This window comes from Colletotrichum orchidophilum (assembly GCF_001831195.1).
Source record: "Colletotrichum orchidophilum strain IMI 309357 chromosome Unknown Scaffold_201.1, whole genome shotgun sequence".
Lineage (NCBI taxonomy): Eukaryota > Fungi > Ascomycota > Sordariomycetes > Glomerellales > Glomerellaceae > Colletotrichum > Colletotrichum orchidophilum.
The window spans coordinates 23,372-41,916 of NW_019173157.1; the positions used below are offsets into that span (position 1 = coordinate 23,372).

Genomic DNA, 18,545 nt, shown 5'->3' on the forward strand with positions numbered 1-18,545 from the left:
GGGCGCTCGACGCGCGGAGGCGGGATCTTGGTGTCGGTCAAAAGGATTCTGCAGTCGAGGTTTGCGAGCAACGATTCGAGGTGGTCAACAGAAATTCGAAGGATCCCACAATGTGAGGCACCGCGAGGTCGAAAACGAGGTTCAAAAGACCGGCCGAGTTGTATTGGATTGGATCGAAAAAATAATAAAGCAAGGGAGCGACAGAAGAAAAAGCTTGACCGCTGGGGAGGGAAGACGGCCGGATGATCACAAACGTGCCATTGAACGAGGATAGGCGGACGGGAAGGTCGGGATGGGAAGTCGGAACAGAGAAGAGGCGTCTTCGCGCAGAGGGCTCGTTCGCCGGGAGTGTCAATGGACGGTCAAGTCGGTGCGGTGGGAGACCAAGCTACGGCAGACTGGTCCAAGTTACTAGGTCCTTGCTCGGATTGGGATGCGGGATGCAATACGCAGAGAGCGGCCGCTGGGAAGGGCCTACGAGAGCTAAGTGGGATGGGCGAACGTGGATATGCTGATCTGAGGTGTGAGCCAAGGTTTGATGTCTGAGAGAGGTGGATGGTTGGACGAATGGGGCCCAGGACGTGTGGACTGTAAATTTGGAGGTGCGGATTGGATGATACGGGATATGGCGGGAAGGATGAGCAGGAAGAGGAAGGAGAAGAAGAAGAAGAGGGGGAGCAGCAGTGAGAGGCAGACTCCAGGAGAGACGTCACCGAGCGAGGATGAGGATGAGGACGAGTATGAGTATGGGAATGGACGGGATGTGCGTGGTGTGGCGCGGCGGATGCTTGATGCAGGTCCAGATGCAGATGCAGACGATGATGATAATGCGGATGTTGCTGCTGTGGGTTGAAGATGCTGCCGAGCGATTGGGCGGTGGGCGGTAGGCGGTAGGCGGTAGGCGGTGGGGGAAACTGGCAAGAGGGTAAGGCCCAGGCCAGTTTCAAATGAGCATGGGGATCCCCAGGATGCTCGGGTCTCTTTTTCTTCGGGTCAAGCTTTAGCTGCGTCTTTCTACAGGCTGATGCCACCGTTTTGGAGACGTGAGGTGAGGTGGTTTCTGGTTTCGCCGTTTGTCGGCACCTTGGATAGCTTGGAGTTGGACGTCTTCCGTAATGTCTCTGAGGGTTTCTTTCCCGACAAGGAGAGATTGAACTTGGACGGATAATGCAAATCTCGGTTCGTCAGCAGACAACTTGTGTCAGTCGGATTTCTTTGGTTTCCGTGCTGCGAATAGACGGTGAAGTTTGGAGTTGCGTCAAGAATGGAGGGGAGGGTCGGGATTGAAGCTGGGAGCCAAGAGACGACAGGCCGGGGATGCATCAAGACGAGAAGGCAGGTTTGGTTCTACGGGAGCACGAAGTATACTCGAACTGAATCAAGACGAAAAGGGGGCAGGGCAACATGCTGCCCCTAAGGTACTGTTTGTCACGACAACTCAAACAGCGTCCAATGAACAGGAGTCCAGGGCACGACTATGCTCAGGCTAATGGAACACTCTAATTGCCGATTACCTAGGTAGTCTTGGACATCCGTCGACTACTCTGTAAGGTACTTCGAGGTTATGCAAGATGCCTCGGTGTGAAACAGATACTACGTCTCCTGAGGTGAGGCACACCAAAGAGCAGAATTGACGAAACACAAAACATTCAGACAAAGGACACTCACGCCAGGGCCCAGGGGTAAGTACTAAGGAGGCTGCGGGAAGGAGCAAGGCGCTAGAGAATCTATACCGTTTGGGACTCGGGAGGAGGGGCATACTAGGAGGTGCGCCCGAGTCAACGGTTCCTCAGAGACATGACCTGGCGCTGCCACGGGGGAAGCAAAGTCACAGTACACTTTTGCCCATAGCTGCGCCAGCCAAAAGGTATAATGGTTGTGATCTCTTGCGAGTGTCGATACATGTGCACCTAACGGCCTCCACCGTGACGTCTTCTGGCGCCGGCACGCGCTACCTCTACTAGTCTAACAGTAAGGGGCAACGTGCTGCCCGGCGCTCGGTATTGGCCCTAGAGGCTGGAGCTAGCGATTCTCCCAGCGCCTCGACTGACAGGCAGGGGGGCCAATAATCCACTCACCCACCTCACGAACTGCGCTCACCTTACGGATACCTACCTACTCACTCATCAATCCAGTCACCTCCTGAGCACATCGAGTCTCATGAATGTCTCTACACTAATCTCCCACTCACTCATCTTAGCGACATGTGAGGACCGCCCATGAGTCTGTCTTGAATCTGGCTTCACTCTAGATATCTCGAGTACTCCCTCGGCTTGGCCCTCCCTGCCTCTGCCACCCAGAGCACAATCGCTTCAGACACCTCTAGCAAGTGTATGCAATAATGGAAACGTGTCCTTTGCCTCTCGCCAGCCTATCCGTCATAACCACAGACAGACAGAGGAGCGCGCGCGCGCGCGCGCACACACACACACACATATATACACATCACCTCAAACCACCTCGCATCATCTCACAGATGGGCCTCGGCCGTGGCTGTGGAGTGTGGGCTTCTCGATGGAAATGAGAGATGATGGGGGATGGGGAGTGAGTCGCCGTCTCGTCCGGTCCGGTTCCACTGTCAATCCAATTGAGATGCAACAAAGAGCCGAGATTCCACCTGTTCCCCCAGTCCTGTCTCTCCATCCCCGGAATTGAGTACCTGTGTCATCTCGTCGTTGTATGAGAAACCGAATTGCGGCAACGCCGTCAATGGATCATGGCTGTGCTTTGAAGTTTGAATACTGCGGTTGCGGGCCAAAGTAAAACCCTGCCAAGTGTCTACAGGGAATGAGGGTGCTCAACAGATTATCTAAGCAGCAGTACTCCGTACTTCTCTCTTCGTGTTGCAGCATTTCACGACCAGTGGATCGCTGCCCGCAATACACGGCCAGGGATTAAACTTGCCCATCATACCATACATAGTAGGTAGTACTCTGTACAGACGATCAGATTCTCCATCATCTCGAAACCACACGCGGGATCAGTCTTGGTATCGTGTTTGAGAGTGAGGAGTCGAGTACTGTGTGGAGTCGTGGACTACCAAAGTCTCCGTACACCACTCATCATGTATGTATCTCATGCATCAAGAGTGAACCAAGCATACTCAGCAGAGTGACATGCAGGGCGACGCGTGTATTCGAACTGCGACATGACTACGGCAGCATTGCCTACTGAAGAACTTGCTCATCCGACATTCCAATCACAATCTCGTATGTTTCCCAGGTTGTTTGCGCAAGCCTTCACCAAACTGTTTTCCTGGCAATTTCTCACGCTACTACGGATACAATATCTTTATTTACCGTCATATACTGCCATCAAGACCCGACGACGCTCTCGGGCTCTCTCCCCTCGAAAAAAACTCATCCCCGTCCAGTGTCGTCATTGTCCATCTATCTGGCCCTCGACCCGCGACGCGGCTTGCGCGTTCTCCCTCTCCCCTCCGCAGCTTGCTATCCATCCCCTCCCCTGTCGATCCCAACCACCTCTCGAGCCTCGTTCTGGGACCTTGACTATGACGCCGTATCCGTATCTCCCAATGACATGACAGATTAGCCTCCGCTTCACCTCATTTTCCGCTCCAGCGGTGAACGGCGGTGCCGACCTGGGCATATTTTTTGTATGCTACACCGTCTGCCACACGCCGTCTGCCGAGCGGCCAAATTCGGTCAGGGAAATCCGGAGGGGAATATAGGTATCGTCGAGCTTCCGCATTATGCCGGATAGATACGGACGAGGCATCGACTACGGACAACGTGCGACTGCTTCGAGGTGTCCCCGATAGATCACGGCATATCGCTCGCGTCCCACATTTTTCCTGAACAATGGCTGCGAATGATGGTTGTCTCGAACCGGAGTAACCTCGTCGAACGAGCGCACCCCGCTGCTCGAATACTCCAGACTAAAGAAGTACGCGCATCCATGCGACTGGAGTCTGGGGGCTGAGTAAGAATACAATGCGAGCAGGGGAATTTCCTCCCTCGTCTCTACCCGATTCAACTCAGCGAAGATGAAAACGAGGTTGCCGTCATTTTCACCTGTCCCGACTTGGAGTGGCTCAACGCAATACCCCGGCCGTTAACGTATGATCGGCAAATAACCCTCCACCACTTCATATTTTTCTTGTGATACTATTATGGTACACTTACTTACAAGATATATGCTACTTTTACATCATACAAAGTTACAGGGAGGTTGACTAATCGTACATGCATAGTCAATCCTGGGTGCTACCCGCGGCTTCCGCCGATCCTGGGGTATCACAAGATCGCTGCTTTCTCTCCTCCTGAATCCCCTTACGACAGTGCCGCATCCGTCGACATGCTGCTGCCGCCGCCGTTATCGTCATCCGCGGGCTCGATGTCGTCCGCCAGCCGCCCAATCATCTCCTCGTACGATGGCCGAAATGGCCACGCCATGAACGCCTCCAGCAACTCAGTCCATTGCGTTTCATTCAGGACCCTGGAGCAGAGCTCCCCATGCCCCTTGCCAGCCAGCCCGCCCTGCGCCGGGTCCCGCAGGCTGGGGCAGTTTGGCAGGATGCCCTCCGAAGCCCCGGGCCAGATGCGCTCGAGAGACTTACTGACGGGCTCCAGGCCCTGAGCCAGCATCGACCCCCGGAACAGTTCAAACATGTCGCCCGCTCTCGACGTGCCCGGCCCGGACTGCCGGAGCAGAGGGTGCATGGCCTTTGGCTGGATGTCCAGCAGGCAGCACTCGACATTGGGAAAGAACTCTGCCGGCTTGACGGCGAGCGGCTCGTAGGGACGCCGGTCCCAAAGCATCACCGGCGGGTCCTGCCGAAAGACATGCAAGTTGTCACGGATAATACGGAAGTCGATGAGAAAGTTCTTGCCCAGCGCCGAGACCTTGGCGTCCCACGCCCGCTCGCGCTCGTCCAGTTCCGCGTCCGAGATGGCCTTGGTCATGCGCAGCCGGTTGAGCTCGTACATCTCCGCCACAAGATTTTTGTTGTTTTCGGCATCCTCTTCGTGGGATTTCACTTGGTGCCGCAGAAATTTAAGGCGTTTCCAGGGCTTTGACGTATTCGACGTCTCGAGTGTGCCGGCCGCCAACTCTCCTTCCAGCTCCTTGAGCTCCGCCATGTACGGCCGGCTGAGATACGGCGTTTGCTCGCCTGCGTGACGCCCAGTGCTGATGGCGCCTTGTTCAGCCTGCTTTGTAGAATCCAGTTTTCGTCCTTCCGGCATCTCAAATCCATTCTTTCTCATCCTCGCCAGCGTGTCCTTCGTGCTATCAACGTCGATCCACCGATCGCGAACGTGCCAGGCCTCTCTCTTGGAGTCCGAGTTCGCGTGCGCTTCCTTGCCGGCGACCACGCCGAGCCATTCGCACGCGAACTCGGCCTCAAGCGCCGACTTGCGCCGGCCTTGCAGGTTCCTTGCCAGGAACGAGCGCTGATCGTCGTTATTAGTCCACACCAGCATGCGTACGAGGCCGTATTTTTGAAAAAGCGCGCCGGTGCGGATGCTGCTAATGAGCTGGAAGAGCACGAGTGATGCGACGGAATCGAAGTTGCGGTAACGCTTCTTGGGGTAGAAAGAGAGGTTCGCCGTCACGAGGAGTGTGTCGTTGCGCGTAGGCTCGATACCAGAGCCCCTTGGCCGAGGGGTCTGGTTCTGGATGTGGCCGAGCACCTCGTTGAGCTCATTCCAAAGGATTCCAGACTGGGCTTTCACTTGCGTATTTGAATGGGCGAGTAACGGTTCAAGGAAGGGTCGGTACAGGTCTTCGTCGGGTTCCATGAGGATGTGGGAGCGCGGTTGAAGCACCTCTTGGAGCTTGCGGCTCCAGACGCCGGCACCCGGGTTGATGTCGACCAAGTCGCAGCCCACATGTCTTTCGAGTGTAGGCCCTATGTATTTTAGGATGTCGTCTGGCAGCAACCCGGATTAGCATATTCATCTGCCATGCGCCTGGGTCCGGGCGTCGTGACCGCACCACATAGCTTCTCGTCCACAATGTTGACACGCGACTTGTCCCCTTTAACCTTTTTCTTTGTCTTGGATTGAGCCGCGACATTTTTAACTGTTTCTCCCTTCTTTGCCCGTGGCTTTGTCGTCCAGATACCCGTCTGGGCCAGCGCTGACGCTGTCGGGGTCGTCTCTTTGAAAATGGATTGGGCGAAGACGGCCTTGGTGGCCTTGGTCGAAGCGGCGCGTCTACCGGCTGTCTGTACCAGGCATCGTGAGGAAGAAGAACGTACCCACGTGCGACATAAAGTGAGCAGCATCTGTGTGGGGTATGGGAAGCTTGGAGTGTTGAGTCGTGCATTGAGAGGTACGGGGAGGTCGCGAATGCGACGAGGCTTCACTTCGTGGAGCAAATATTCTGCCAGGGTTTACCGCCGGCTCCGGACCCGCTGAGGCTTATCGATAGGAACTCCCGTGGTGGGGCCGGTGGTTCCTGGGCCACGCAGGTACGGAACCTTGAACTTGGCGAACCTGCGATTTTTGCTTCGGTATTATTTCGTGATCGATGTATAAACGATGCGTTTTATGTATTATGTACTTGAAATTACATATTCAACACACTCGTCAAAACCTCGTCGGTGCTTACAACTTTCGCAAACTCTCCATCCAGGCTAGCCAGGTTGACAGCATGCACAGTTTCGGCGTCAAACCCACCCTTTTCGTATGTGGCAACCGCATCCCGTACTACTAGTATGCCTTGTACATCATGTCCGTTGCCATCTGGCCCTCCATCGTCGCCTAGAACTTGAAGGTTGGCCGCCATTCGCGTCGTGGTGCTCACGCAGTGGTCTGTTGTTAACCCGACGACTACGAGTTGCCGGATACCGGCGGACTTGAGTGTCGCCTCGAGCGCAGTGCCGATGAAAGCGCTGTTGAACTGCTTCTTAAATACGAGTTCTTGGTCGAGGGGCGCTACGAACGGCAGAGGCGTTGTAGACGGTGTTGATGAGCCTTCGAGATAGTGTGACGGGTGGAGGACTGATGTGGGTGATAGGGATTGATGGTGGACATGAAGCACAAGAACCGAAGTCTTTTGTAAAGCCGGGGATGCCTTGGCCGCATCGTTGTATCTGCGCGCAGTGGCCAGAAGCGTCTCGACATTAGATTCGAATTTTGGCGTGCTACGTGACTGTCCCCAGTGGGTAGGATGCTTGAAGCCCTCTTGAATGTCAATTAGGATGAGCGCCGTAGGCGTGCTGGATGCAGGGCGCATGATGATGGAGGAGCTTTGACTGTCGTCGAGGAACTTTTTGATGATGAAAGCTATAATCTGTAGTGTGTGGTAACTTCACTCGGATATCACCAAGATTCTGATGGAAGACGGGCAACTTTAGTATCTACTATGTGCTATGCTTACCTATCACTTCGCAAATTGGCGGACGCCCTTGTTAATTCGGTAAGTCATCGCAAGGGCGTGCGCTAGTGGAGTCCTCCAATGGAATTCTGCCAGGGCGGGGTGCGACTTGATTACTCGTCCCATCACGCCTTCAACTTTGGGACTTCATGCAAAAGAAAGTTTTGAACGGATTTTTCGTGCTTAAAGTTGGGTAAATCTGGTGGTGGTTAAATATCCAGTCAATCAGGCTGGTCCGATCTGGATAAATAGCTCCTTTGGCCACCATTGCCGGTAAAACGGCCAAGTGCCTCGGAAAGACCCTAACTACACCTCGCTGGCTCCCATTGTCAAGTTTAACTACAGTTGTCAGGTGCCTGACAAGGGTGCCCTCTGGTGGGTTACTAATAGTCATATTAGGGATATGAAACCCTTCTTTAGAGCCTTCGCAGGGGCCCAGCCAGACTCGAATGCTGCAAACTACCAATACCTACCTCGAGATCCCTCCGTTAAGTGTCCTATTACTGATTTCTTCACTTGTGTACCAACCCGCCCTGATAATAGCATTGCTTTCACAAGCGGCTTATTGTGTTTTGATTACGTAGGTCTTACTATCCCCAAAGCCGTTCTCACAGTGCTTAAATCATCTCCTTAAAGCTCCGGGGCCGAAAGGGGGTTTTGATCTAGACGCAAGATTGAGCCAAGGTAGTTGTAACACAAATCAGACACGACCGGGGCAAGATAGCATGATATCACATCAAAATTTCAAGTGATCCCTTTGATTATGGCACTAAACGTTGGGAAAAATAGTTCGTGGGCTAGTATTTCATTTCTAACACCTACGACGGATCGAGTTTGCAGTATATAAGCCATAGGGCACGGCCACCGATAGAGAATCGCGCTGCACACTATTCAAGCACATTCAAGACCATACATGACATGTCCGAAAGACTGTTAAAGTCTATGATTCTTTACAACTTGATCAGCGCGTATGTCTTTTAAAGGAATAATCGGCTGCCTTGCGTCAACAAACGACCGATCGCACCAGCTGGCGAAGATTATAAGTGCAGTGGCTTGCTGACTTCATGATCTTCTGCATCTACTTCGTCAACGAGGTGATTCAGAGCGGTGGTAGCTATTTCATCTCTCGAAATGCAACGAACGAAGTAGGCACAACAGGATTCGATGAATTGGTAGAGATGTGAGTGGGTTCAATAGTACTCCTTGCAAGCAGCTCCTTGGTGTGTTTACCGGGGGGAAGGGGCACGTCTGAAAGCCCTAACCTGTCAGATTATAAAGAGTTGCCAGAAAAACACTGGATTGTCTATAGCCAGTCAACGCAGGGCGACCTCTATCTAGTCCTTTTGTATTCAATGCATGAGCCAGCAAACCACCCACACAGCCAGGAAGCCAGCAGTGGAATGCTGCTCTGTTTGAGTTCCCACAGTGAGACCAAAATAAAGTTACTAATCTTTGATAACAAAAGGTAGCTACAATTGTTCATTGAAGTTAGGTCAAGCACTTCAAATTCTGCAATTGATACCATTTATATTCCCAAAGCAAACCATCGAGCGGAAGGCATATTCAATAGTAAGTGGCTTGATTCAGCTAAGAGAAGCCCTTGCACGGGATCGTGGATTTATACGCCATACGGAGCGAGCCTACGGAGCAGTCGTTCTGGGGTAAGCGATATTCGGTGGCAGGATACTAGGCAGCGCCACATGTGGCGCTCCGATATCATTCATTTAAAAAGGTTTACAATAAAGAAAGGTGTAATGAAGTGTACTACAGGTGAATCCGGCAGCTGTGGATTATCTAATTAGGCAGAAAACCGAATCTGGGTTGGGGGAGGTTATCACGGTGTCAACGGTGGAGTATTAGGTGATCAAAGGCAAAATGTCTATTGCTATAGGCACGCGTGCTAGTCTATTAATAGGTCTGGTAGGTTGGAAGTCTATGTGTGGCTTGGCAGGTTACGTTCTTCGAATACTTTCCGTTCGTTAATGCCGCGCTGCGGAAACTCCGCGACTCCACCGTGATCCGCAGCCACCGCCATAACATAGAGCAAGTCGTCGGCAACGCTTGTTAGACTCGTGCAAAACTTCTCCAAGACACGCTTTAGTACCTCAGCACATGCGTCTTCAAAAGAATCACAGATGCCGTCACCGCTGTCCGCCTCTGCCACTGACTCAATCTCGCTGATACCCTTCTTACAAGCATTGATAGCCGCATGCACCTTTCTGGTGGGCTCCTTGTAAAAGCTCTGGATCAAAACCTCGCTCATTTCAAGCAATGTTGAGGTGGGGGTGCTGGAATCCTTGGGGCCAGGTCCAGTGCCTATCAAGTGCTGCTTACACCCATCTTTCAGAGCTGTGAAAGCCTTTCTCAACAGCACCTGCGTGTTTGTTATGGCTTCTCTCAGCTCCAAGGAGTGATTGTCGGTGGCAATGTCTGGCAAGGTGCCTACCACGTCGTCTAGGCCATCGGCGAACACGGGCAAGGCATCCTCGTACACGTACATTGGCACCGACCCACGATTTGCGTCAAACGCGCTATTATTGGTGAGCGCATTTTGCATCCTGACGAGGACATCGATAAGTTTTGCCGTGGTCATCTGCGTCCGAGTGTCTGTGGTAGCTGTGGACAGACGCCCGACGGCATAGTGCTGGAGATAGGCCCTGATCTCCTGGGCGTGCGGCCCACCGTGCGTTTCGGCAAAGCGCGCGTCGGCAATGGTGCCTGCAGACTCAAGGAGCGTTTTCGGTCCTCCCGGGTGGGTGGCTAGGAAAGGCGTCATGTCGTAGACTGTTCCGTCGATGGCGGTCCAGCACGAGGTGATGGAGTTGTGGGTTGCGAGGTTGGAGGCACCGATGACGGGGGTTTTGGGGCTTGCTGGGGGTGAGGACAAGTGGGACAAGGAAGAGGAAGAGTGAGAATATCGTGAGATGGAAGGTCTTTGCACAGTGGTAGAGAGATCTTCGTGCAGTTGGTTCCAATACGCTGGAGATGAGGGCATTTGTGTGCGGTTGTCATCGTAGCACTCTTCATTTGCACCTTTTGCTTGTTGTCGTTCTTGCTGCTGCTGGTGTTGCGGACGGCCCAGCCCAAGATTGCTCATTACTGTATCCCCAAAGTCGGAGCTGCCGCAGACATAGACGTGGCCGCCCTTTTCTTTGACCAGCCGCTGGACAAAATCTCGGTACTCTACCAAATGGCGGGTGACATGCCCTTCTCCCCGGGGGAGCTGAGTCCAGGTTCCATCGCGGATCATGAAGTGTGCGTCCTGGCTGAGAGCCAAGACTATGGCCAATGGCAAGGCCCTGGTCAGTTGCTCCAGGCTGTCGAGTGGACAGGGGACATGGCGGCGTGTTCTGGCAGCGACCACGAGCAGCAGATCGCCTACCTCACCAATCTCGTCTTGGTCATCATCGAGCCGTTGTAGCCATTCCGCCCGCTCTTGCAGAAAGCCGACCAAGGGGCCAACGCCGCTGCCCTGACCAACCAGAACCAGCGGCACGGCAAGGTCGCGTGGCTGGCGGAAACGCGGAGCAGGCCAGGGACGAAGACGCAGATGTGTGCCTTGAGCGGCGCTGCTAAGGAACGAGGAAACCAGTCCCTCAGGCGAGTGTTGGCCGACAGTCAGAGTGATGGTCATACCTCCTCTTCCTCCTCCTCCTCCTCCCCCCCCTGAGTCTGTCACCCCATCAGCCGCTTCTGGCGTGGCACTGGCGACGGAGTAGAATCTCGGCTCAGCATCATCGTCATTCTTGCTTGGCGACGCATCGTGATCATCTGGGGGGGAGGAGGCCCGCGACCGTCGCTGGTACGAAAGTGTTCTGTTGAGCTTCTTCCTCTTTCTCGGCGGCCAGACTTGCACTCGATCGCCCGGCTCAAGCGGCAAATTCGCATCCAACTTTACGGCCACCACCACGCTGTCCTGGTACACTCTCTGCGACTGCACTTGCGCGTCCTGCCATAGCGGCCGCCCACCCAGCCGTGACGCCATACCCTTCTTCATTTGCATGCTGAGCATGGCATCGGGGCTCATCTTTGGTTTCCCTGGTGCCGCTGCTTTTTTCTGGTCGCCGCTCATGACGCCGCTACTTGTCGAGTGTAATCCCGTGTTGAGGGTTACGCCCGTAACACCAACGGCCTTGACACGGTGCCGCTCGAGAAACCAGACGTACATTTGTAAAAGCCCGTCCCACGCCGCCGAGAGATGCTGGTATTGCGACTGCTCTTCAGTGGGCAGATGCTGTTGCCGAGCACGGGCAGCAGCGACATAGTCCCTGACACTCCCGGCCCCGTCACCAAGGGCATCCAGGAAGGCGAGAATGTTGGCCGGCAGCGTGGCCCGTCGGTCGCTCTGCATCCCCTTCAAGTCGCCTTTGACGTCTTGTCGGCCGATGAATGCGTCCAGCGCATGGAACAGCGGTGCATCGACACCGCTGTTTCCCAGCTCGCCCGACGTCACCGCGCGGCCCATGGCGGGATACGTCTTGATCCAGACGACGGGGTCAAAGTGCGCCGTGTCGCGCGGCGTTATGGCCTCCAACACGTGGGCGCACTTTACGATGCGCGCCGCCAGACTTTCCAGACAATGCGCGACCTGGTCGGGCTGGTCGGCCAGCACGCCGCTCTGCGCGAGCGCCATGGCCGAGAGCGCGGGCGCAAAAACGGCCTCCATCGTGCCCTGGAGTCCCGAGGAGAGCCTTTCCTCCGGAAGGCCAAAGTAGGTACTGTTCAGGCTGAACGTGTCATTGCCCACGGCGTTGTTGAGAACGTCGTCGGCGGGCACCTGTCGTAGCGTAGAACAAACGTCAGCTCATGTCCTGCGTAGATTATGTGGTTCGAGTATATATCCATCCGTACTTACCCGCCCAGTCAAAGTTCTGCCCAACTTCGTGCAAACCCTCTCCCACGTATCGAGGACATGGCGCGGTAGCTGCGGCCGTCTAGGGTTCTCCTTGCCCTTGCCTTGCTCCTCGCCAAACATGTACGCGTGAGCCAGCGCGCTCAGCACCAGCGCTGCTCGCGCTAGATGGCGCTGTTCCAAGTTATCCCACGCGTGTCTCTCTCCTGCCGCGCGCTCGCCCAAGGCGTCGACGGCTTGACGCACTCGTCGCGCTCGGAGTAACCGCGGCAGACTTCCATGAACCACCTCCCATGCCTCCAGGGACGCTGGTAGGCGTTGGCCTGAGAGTGCCGGGGCATCACTACGGGTGGTGTCGTGATTCTGATGAGGTTCCTGACCTCCCAGGAAGCCCCTGGTGCGATTGAAACATCCATCAAGGCCCGTGCCGAATCGGAGTGTTCGCGTTCCCGTCCCCGCTCGCAGTGACCCCGGGTCCCGGAACTTGAATTCGGTCGTTGATGAGCTTCCGAACAGCTCCGTTGCCAGAGAGGCTTGAGCAAGCAGAAAACTCGCCCTGGAAATAGGGCAATCGATCACCGTTTCGATTGTTGTGCTTGCAGCATCTTGTTTCCTCACTGGAGTCTCAGGTGGCGTGATGAGGCCTATGCTTCCAGATGGTTTTTGGGCACTGAGCGAAATTGAAAGTGACGGCGATGAAGATGTCATGCACTTGACCACATCTTGCTTCGCCTTCTCCCACGAGGGAGAGGATAATGGTGGTGTGAGGGGCGAAGGTGGTGTTGGAGGGTTTTGAAAGACCGGCATGGTAATGAAAGGGGGCATCAACAAATAAAGTGGAAATTATAACTAATAGACAAAGTGGGATTTACAGTCGTCGCAACAAGACGAATGGGGAGGCGGTATCAACGTTTCCAGCTCGCCAAAGATAGCAAGACACGTTGCCTTAATTATTCTCAAAGATCAAATACCCGAGTGCTTGGTTCAGTCGGTTCTTCATGAATCTTATGAACAGGTAAGTTTACACAGACAGATATATATACATTCAATGCGGGCACATGGAGAGAGGCATTTTTTGTCAATCTTGCTGCGTAACAGGTACATTACCGACAGCGCTTGGAAGTTTGTAGCACCAATGGTCTCAACTCGAAAATAGCCTCGAAGACATCATTACACTTTTGTTCTAATTGGGAGGTGTTTTGTATCGGATGATACCTACGACGGACTGGCATAAATACATTACGTAGTGGTCGTTCAGCCCACGCAGACAAGCAGGCTCGGCAGTGCCCAATGGGCCAACCGCCGTCCGAAAGTCCACCTGCAACCAAAATGGCGAGCGAGACGATTGCGAGTATGTGTCGTGCATTGGCCCAGGCTTGAGCACGTATGGTTCTACACAATGTATGTCATCCGATCGAGTCTTTTATCCAAATTGGGGACTGTACGTGTTTAGGTTTAGCCGCTAGGTTTAGGAAATCATACTTTTTTTATAATCTCCGGATTGGGTCTCACACTGTAGGAAATCTTGCGAGAAAGCTCTAGAGCCTCTGATCAAGTTCGGAAGAATGCCAGGAGGTTCTACCGCATTGCCGTACGGCCGGCGCCGGCTACGTCAAAATGATCTTTCGGATCTTTCGGACTATGCGAACCACGTCACTTTCAAGATCGGAGCTTATCGAATAATACGAGTTTCGGGAAATCCTGTTCTGGGATGCTCGCTTTTGCATTGTTAGAGTCACCGCGTAAGTAAGCCTTATTAGGTAAACTTGTCATATTTGTCATGTGGAGAAGCCGGGACAGTGACGACAGTGTCTTCTCATTCCTCGTATCCGTCTTGTTGTGCGGAGAATAACTACCACTTGAAGAAACCGGAACGAAGAAAAGTCAATAAGCGAGAACACAACTAGCAAAGTAGTTTGGTCCAGGGCCCACCAACAAGGTCATCATGATTCTGGACATACCTTCCTACATTCACGTAGCAAACCTGTGGGACTTCCAGCTGCTCCTATGGAGCTTCGGCTCAGCCATCCTCGGAATTTTTGTGCTACGGACCATCTATTACCTGACCCTCCATCCTCTATCAGGATACCCAGGGCCGCTGCTCGCACGCATCACCACCATCACATCGCTCTGGCACCGCGCCCATGGTACCAACCACAGCTGGCCGCTGCTCCTTCATAAAAAGTACGGACACATTGTACGCATCGGCCCCAACGAGCTGAGCTACAGCCATCCCGATGCCTGGCACGACATCTATGCCAAGGCCGGCGGCGGGGGCGACATACCCAAGGACTTTGTCGGGCTGGGGCCGGACATGGCAGCGCCCGAGAATGGTATCGTGCGCGCCGACGACGCCAACCATCAGCGGCAGCGCCGTATCTTCTCACATGCCTTTTCTGACCGTGCCGTGCTCAAGCAGGAGAGTCTGGTGCAGAGTCATGTCCGCAACTTGATGTGCAAGCTGGCTGAAGAGGATGGGGAGCCTGCTTCTTCTCATGGCCGCGTCGACCTCGTGACCTGGCTGAGCTACCTAGCTTTTGACATCATGGGCGATCTCATGTACGGCGAGCCGCTCGGCATGCTCGAGAGCGACCAAGCGGCGCGGCAGTGGGTACGCGACACGTACTCGACCATCAAGACGGTTACGCTCGGCATGGCCATGATGGGCTGGCACCCGCCCCTGGGGCCGCTGCTCCTCAAATACATCTGGGGCGACAATGTTGAGCGCCGCGCCCGGCACAACCGCTTTTCCATGGACCGCGTCGACAAGCGCCTGGACCGCGGTGACCACTCGGGCAGCGACGTCTGGTCGATGATCATGCAGAATAGTGGTGACGAGAAGCGGCCCGGCATCACCCGCGCCGAGATGTATTCCAACGCCGCGACGTTCATGATCGGCGGCACCGAGACCACCACGGCCGCCACGTCGGCCCTGAGCTACCTACTGCTCACGCACCCGGCCAAGATGGCCACGCTACGCGCCGAGCTCGACGCTGCCATCAAAGACCCTCAAGAGGACATGACCTTCACTGGCCTACGCAAGCTACCATACCTCAACGCGTGTATCGAGGAGGCCATGCGCCTGTATCCGCCCGCGCCGACGCCCATGCCGCGCATGGTACCCCGGGGGGGTCGTGTAGTCTGCGGGCGCTACGTGCCAGAGGGCACGCGTGTCGATATCTCTCTGTACGCGATTGCACATCATCCGGACAACTTCGTCAATCCCGAGGAATTCGTGCCGGAGCGGTGGTTGGACGACAACGACCGGCCCGCCAAGTTTGCTGGGGATCGGAGGGAGTGCGTCAAGGTATTTTCGGCGGGGCCGAGAGACTGTATTGGCAAGAAGTGAGTTATTTGTTTTCTCTCTCCTCTCTTGAGTGATGTGTCTCTACCTCTGTGTTAAAGGTGCTAATTATTGGCCAACTTTCACGCAGTCTTGCGTACCCCGAGATGAGGCTCATCATGGCCAGTCTGTTGTACAATTTTGACCTTGAATTGGCTGACCCTAGCTTTGACTGGTTGGACCAGAACAGTTACGGGATCTGGGACAAGCACCCGCTGTGGGTGAAGTTGGTACCTCGCCAAGTTATGCAGGCTCCGTGAAACTCAAACTGTACTCAAAATGTAAAATGTAAAGAAAGTTTTGCTAACGGTTTCATATTTTCAATGTCTTCTGTTTAATAAGTAAATCAATCCAATCACTATTAATGAAAATATGACGTGTTGTGAATGACGCCCGCTATGATTTAGGGTTAGCGATTCAGCCGATCGACCTCACATAAGTGGGTGCGTCTTAGTCACACCCATTTGGAGGCTCACGATATCTTCAAGTAGTTCATGACGTTGTCAGTCATACTTTCCTCTGTAATATCTCTGATCTTGTCGTCGCACCATGTTTATCAAACATGGAATGTCCTTCATTCAACTTTTCCAACGAAACAGCCCAGATCCCTCGGAATAGCTCAACCTTCTGCGCAGCCTCGTGTAAGTGATGATCCCATAACAAACTGGGGCGTATATGTTGAAATACATTTTCATTGTTTTCCAGCTTCACAGCTTTAGAGAGCCAAATCAACAGATCTCCTCAAAGCATTTATTTCACGACTGTAAGGTAACGATTGCCTTGATTCCTATGAAGTCGACCAATGAAAGCTCTCTCCCAAAACCTTGGCCCAAAGTATGTGCTAAGCCCTACACCCTTCGCAGAAGAGGAAACCGATACCATGGTATGTAGGCCTGTCTCTCTCTCGTTCTCGCTTTGTGGATTGAAAAAGATTTACAAGTTAGCATTAACGAGAATGCAAGCGCCTAGATAAAAACCGGCAGCAAGAATAGTACTCACAAGGCGTCTTGAACAGCAGCTCCAAAGTCGCTATCCCCAATAATCATCCCTTGCGTACGGAGTAAGCGCTCGTAGCGCTCCACGAGCCCGGCCTCGTCCCGCGAGTACTGCCATATGGGCACGTAAATCTTGACTTGCGGGACTGACTTGCCCGGACTCAACTCGAAAGCGAAGCAAAGCCCGCAGTACTTACTGTCCGGCTCGTTTAGCGGCTTTTCTAGGAGGTCCATGTCGTCCTGGGGAACGTCTTCCATGTCCATGAGTAGGGGCCAGACTTGTGGTAAAAAGTCCGCGGAGGAAGGCGGAAGGCGGCCGCCCATGGTGAAGACGTGGCGGGCCGAGGCGAGCGAGTTGGCATGGGTGTGAACGTATACCTTGAAGCGAGGCTCCATGTAGGGCGCAAGGCAGTCGATGGCGAGGAAGTATATGTTGATGTTGTCCTCGCCGTGGGAGACCAGAAACGATCTGAGCAGTTCCCACCCGGCCAACATCTCCTTATCGCCCTCGGCAAGTCGTGTCACAACGGACTCGGTGATATCCACAAGTTTCCGGCCCGTTGCAAGAGCTTGGAGTTGCGGGAACAAATACACCTTCATGCCGATGGCCGCTTCCCCATTCTCGGCCTCGTCGGGCTCGAGATCGAACCCAGCATAGCAAATCTGCCGCGGCAACGCATCAGTAGCAGTAGCTTCACTGCCACCGTTGATCTCCCTTTCGACCAAGCCCGCCTCCTCTTCGGCAGTAAGGAAGACAGAATCGACAAAGGCATCCATCCAGACACGGTCTGCACCGCAAGTAGACGCCAGGCCCTCTAGCTTCTCGCGCAGTCCCTTCTGTCCCAGGGGATCGTCTCCCGCAGGGCTAGGATCCACCAGCGGCTGCACCGTAAACCGCACTTTGGCCATTTTGTGAGATGCAAAGGCGACGCTTGCTTCGTACGGCGATTGGTTGTGCGTCAGAATGTAGTGCAGCCTATCAGACGTGGTAGGTGGTTGCTTGAGGCGGGGGACCACGGCCTCACGCACAAAGGTGAGATGGGAGTCCTGAATGTGGGCCGGGTAGGAGCCCGTCCAGTTTAGGAGCGAGGAGATGGTGTTCTGGAGGGCGGGAAGCCATGAGGAGACGAGAGGGCCTCCTTTGGAAGACGTGGAATCGTCGACTTCGTTGTAGATGTTTCTCTTGGTGGTGCCGTTGGCCTGTGGAACTGTGGTCGAGTGGTGATTTTCCATGTTGAGTATATTGGTGTCCGTAATGGTATTCTGACTGTCCACTTTGGCATCCTAGCTGCCTTTCTGGCTGATACTCGTACTCGAATTGTCTGTCTCCGCTTTGATGACGACTTCTTATCTTTGGGGATCTAGCATGATCCGAAGTCCTGACCCGAGGTCCCTATTTGGAGTTTATTCAGGCCACTGCTTTTGGCGGCGTATGTGTTCAATGCCGAAGTTCGCACCGAGTTGCCTCTTTTGAACTATCACTGGGTCGGCATAGGTAAAATGACGATGTTCAGAAGCAAAGTGATTCATGAAGAGCGAATACGCACACGAAGACAGAGCTGGGCTCGAGGTATAAAAACAAGTTTCATGCGGAATTTAGGGTTTCGTTGGGACCATCTCGGCAAACTGGTGGAATAATCAAGTTTTGGTGAGCGGTTTGTAAAGCCGAAGGTCTCACGGACCTTAACCTTAATAGAACGCTTCGTCGGAATGGCGGGGAACTCACCGAAGCATGTCTTTTGAACTTGTGGTAATCGTCCCTTCCGCCGCCGGTATCTGGTTCTTACCGCCTTGGCCCGACCGAAGTATGGTGTATTTGCGAGGCTCTGTCAACGAGCGCAGGAGCAACATGCTGTATTCTTCTCTGAATCTACCAAAGCACGACAATGCCGACGATGCCACAGTATCATGGGCATAATTAGGGCACATCTATTCCTGAATTTGTGAGAATGCTATGTCATAGAGTAGACTTCCCAATCGTGCAATACATGAGCACCACTAGCTCCTCTGC

The 18,545-nt window shown here is 53.9% G+C and overlaps 5 protein-coding genes across 5 annotated transcripts; 2 read left to right on the forward strand and 3 right to left on the reverse strand.

Annotated features, from left to right (window-relative positions):
* Positions 1-613: 613 nt before the first annotated feature.
* Positions 614-853, forward strand: CORC01_13590 (uncharacterized protein; the record flags this gene model as incomplete). Its single annotated transcript, XM_022625206.1, has 1 exon — positions 614-853. The coding sequence occupies one exon, from the start codon at positions 614-616 to the stop codon at positions 851-853; it is 240 nt and encodes a 79-aa protein (XP_022468282.1).
* Positions 854-4,292: 3,439 nt separating this feature from the next.
* CORC01_13591 (uncharacterized protein) lies at positions 4,293-7,203 on the reverse strand (the record flags this gene model as incomplete). Its single annotated transcript, XM_022625207.1, has 4 exons — positions 4,293-5,872; positions 5,959-6,190; positions 6,377-6,461; positions 6,539-7,203. 4 exons carry the CDS (start codon positions 7,201-7,203, stop codon positions 4,293-4,295), a joined length of 2,562 nt encoding a protein of 853 aa, XP_022468283.1.
* A 2,074-nt stretch (positions 7,204-9,277) lies between these two features.
* On the reverse strand, positions 9,278-13,003 carry CORC01_13592 (cytochrome b5-like Heme/Steroid binding domain-containing protein; the record flags this gene model as incomplete). The annotated part of the gene is made up of 2 exons (XM_022625208.1): positions 9,278-12,121; positions 12,200-13,003. The coding sequence occupies 2 exons, from the start codon at positions 13,001-13,003 to the stop codon at positions 9,278-9,280; spliced, it is 3,648 nt and encodes a 1,215-aa protein (XP_022468284.1).
* Positions 13,004-14,141: 1,138 nt separating this feature from the next.
* On the forward strand, positions 14,142-15,799 carry CORC01_13593 (cytochrome P450; the record flags this gene model as incomplete). Its single annotated transcript, XM_022625209.1, has 2 exons — positions 14,142-15,541; positions 15,631-15,799. The coding sequence occupies 2 exons, from the start codon at positions 14,142-14,144 to the stop codon at positions 15,797-15,799; spliced, it is 1,569 nt and encodes a 522-aa protein (XP_022468285.1).
* A 490-nt stretch (positions 15,800-16,289) lies between these two features.
* On the reverse strand, positions 16,290-17,767 carry CORC01_13594 (aromatic prenyltransferase; the record flags this gene model as incomplete). The annotated part of the gene is made up of 2 exons (XM_022625210.1): positions 16,290-16,452; positions 16,539-17,767. 2 exons carry the CDS (start codon positions 17,765-17,767, stop codon positions 16,290-16,292), a joined length of 1,392 nt encoding a protein of 463 aa, XP_022468286.1.
* Positions 17,768-18,545: the final 778 nt, after the last annotated feature.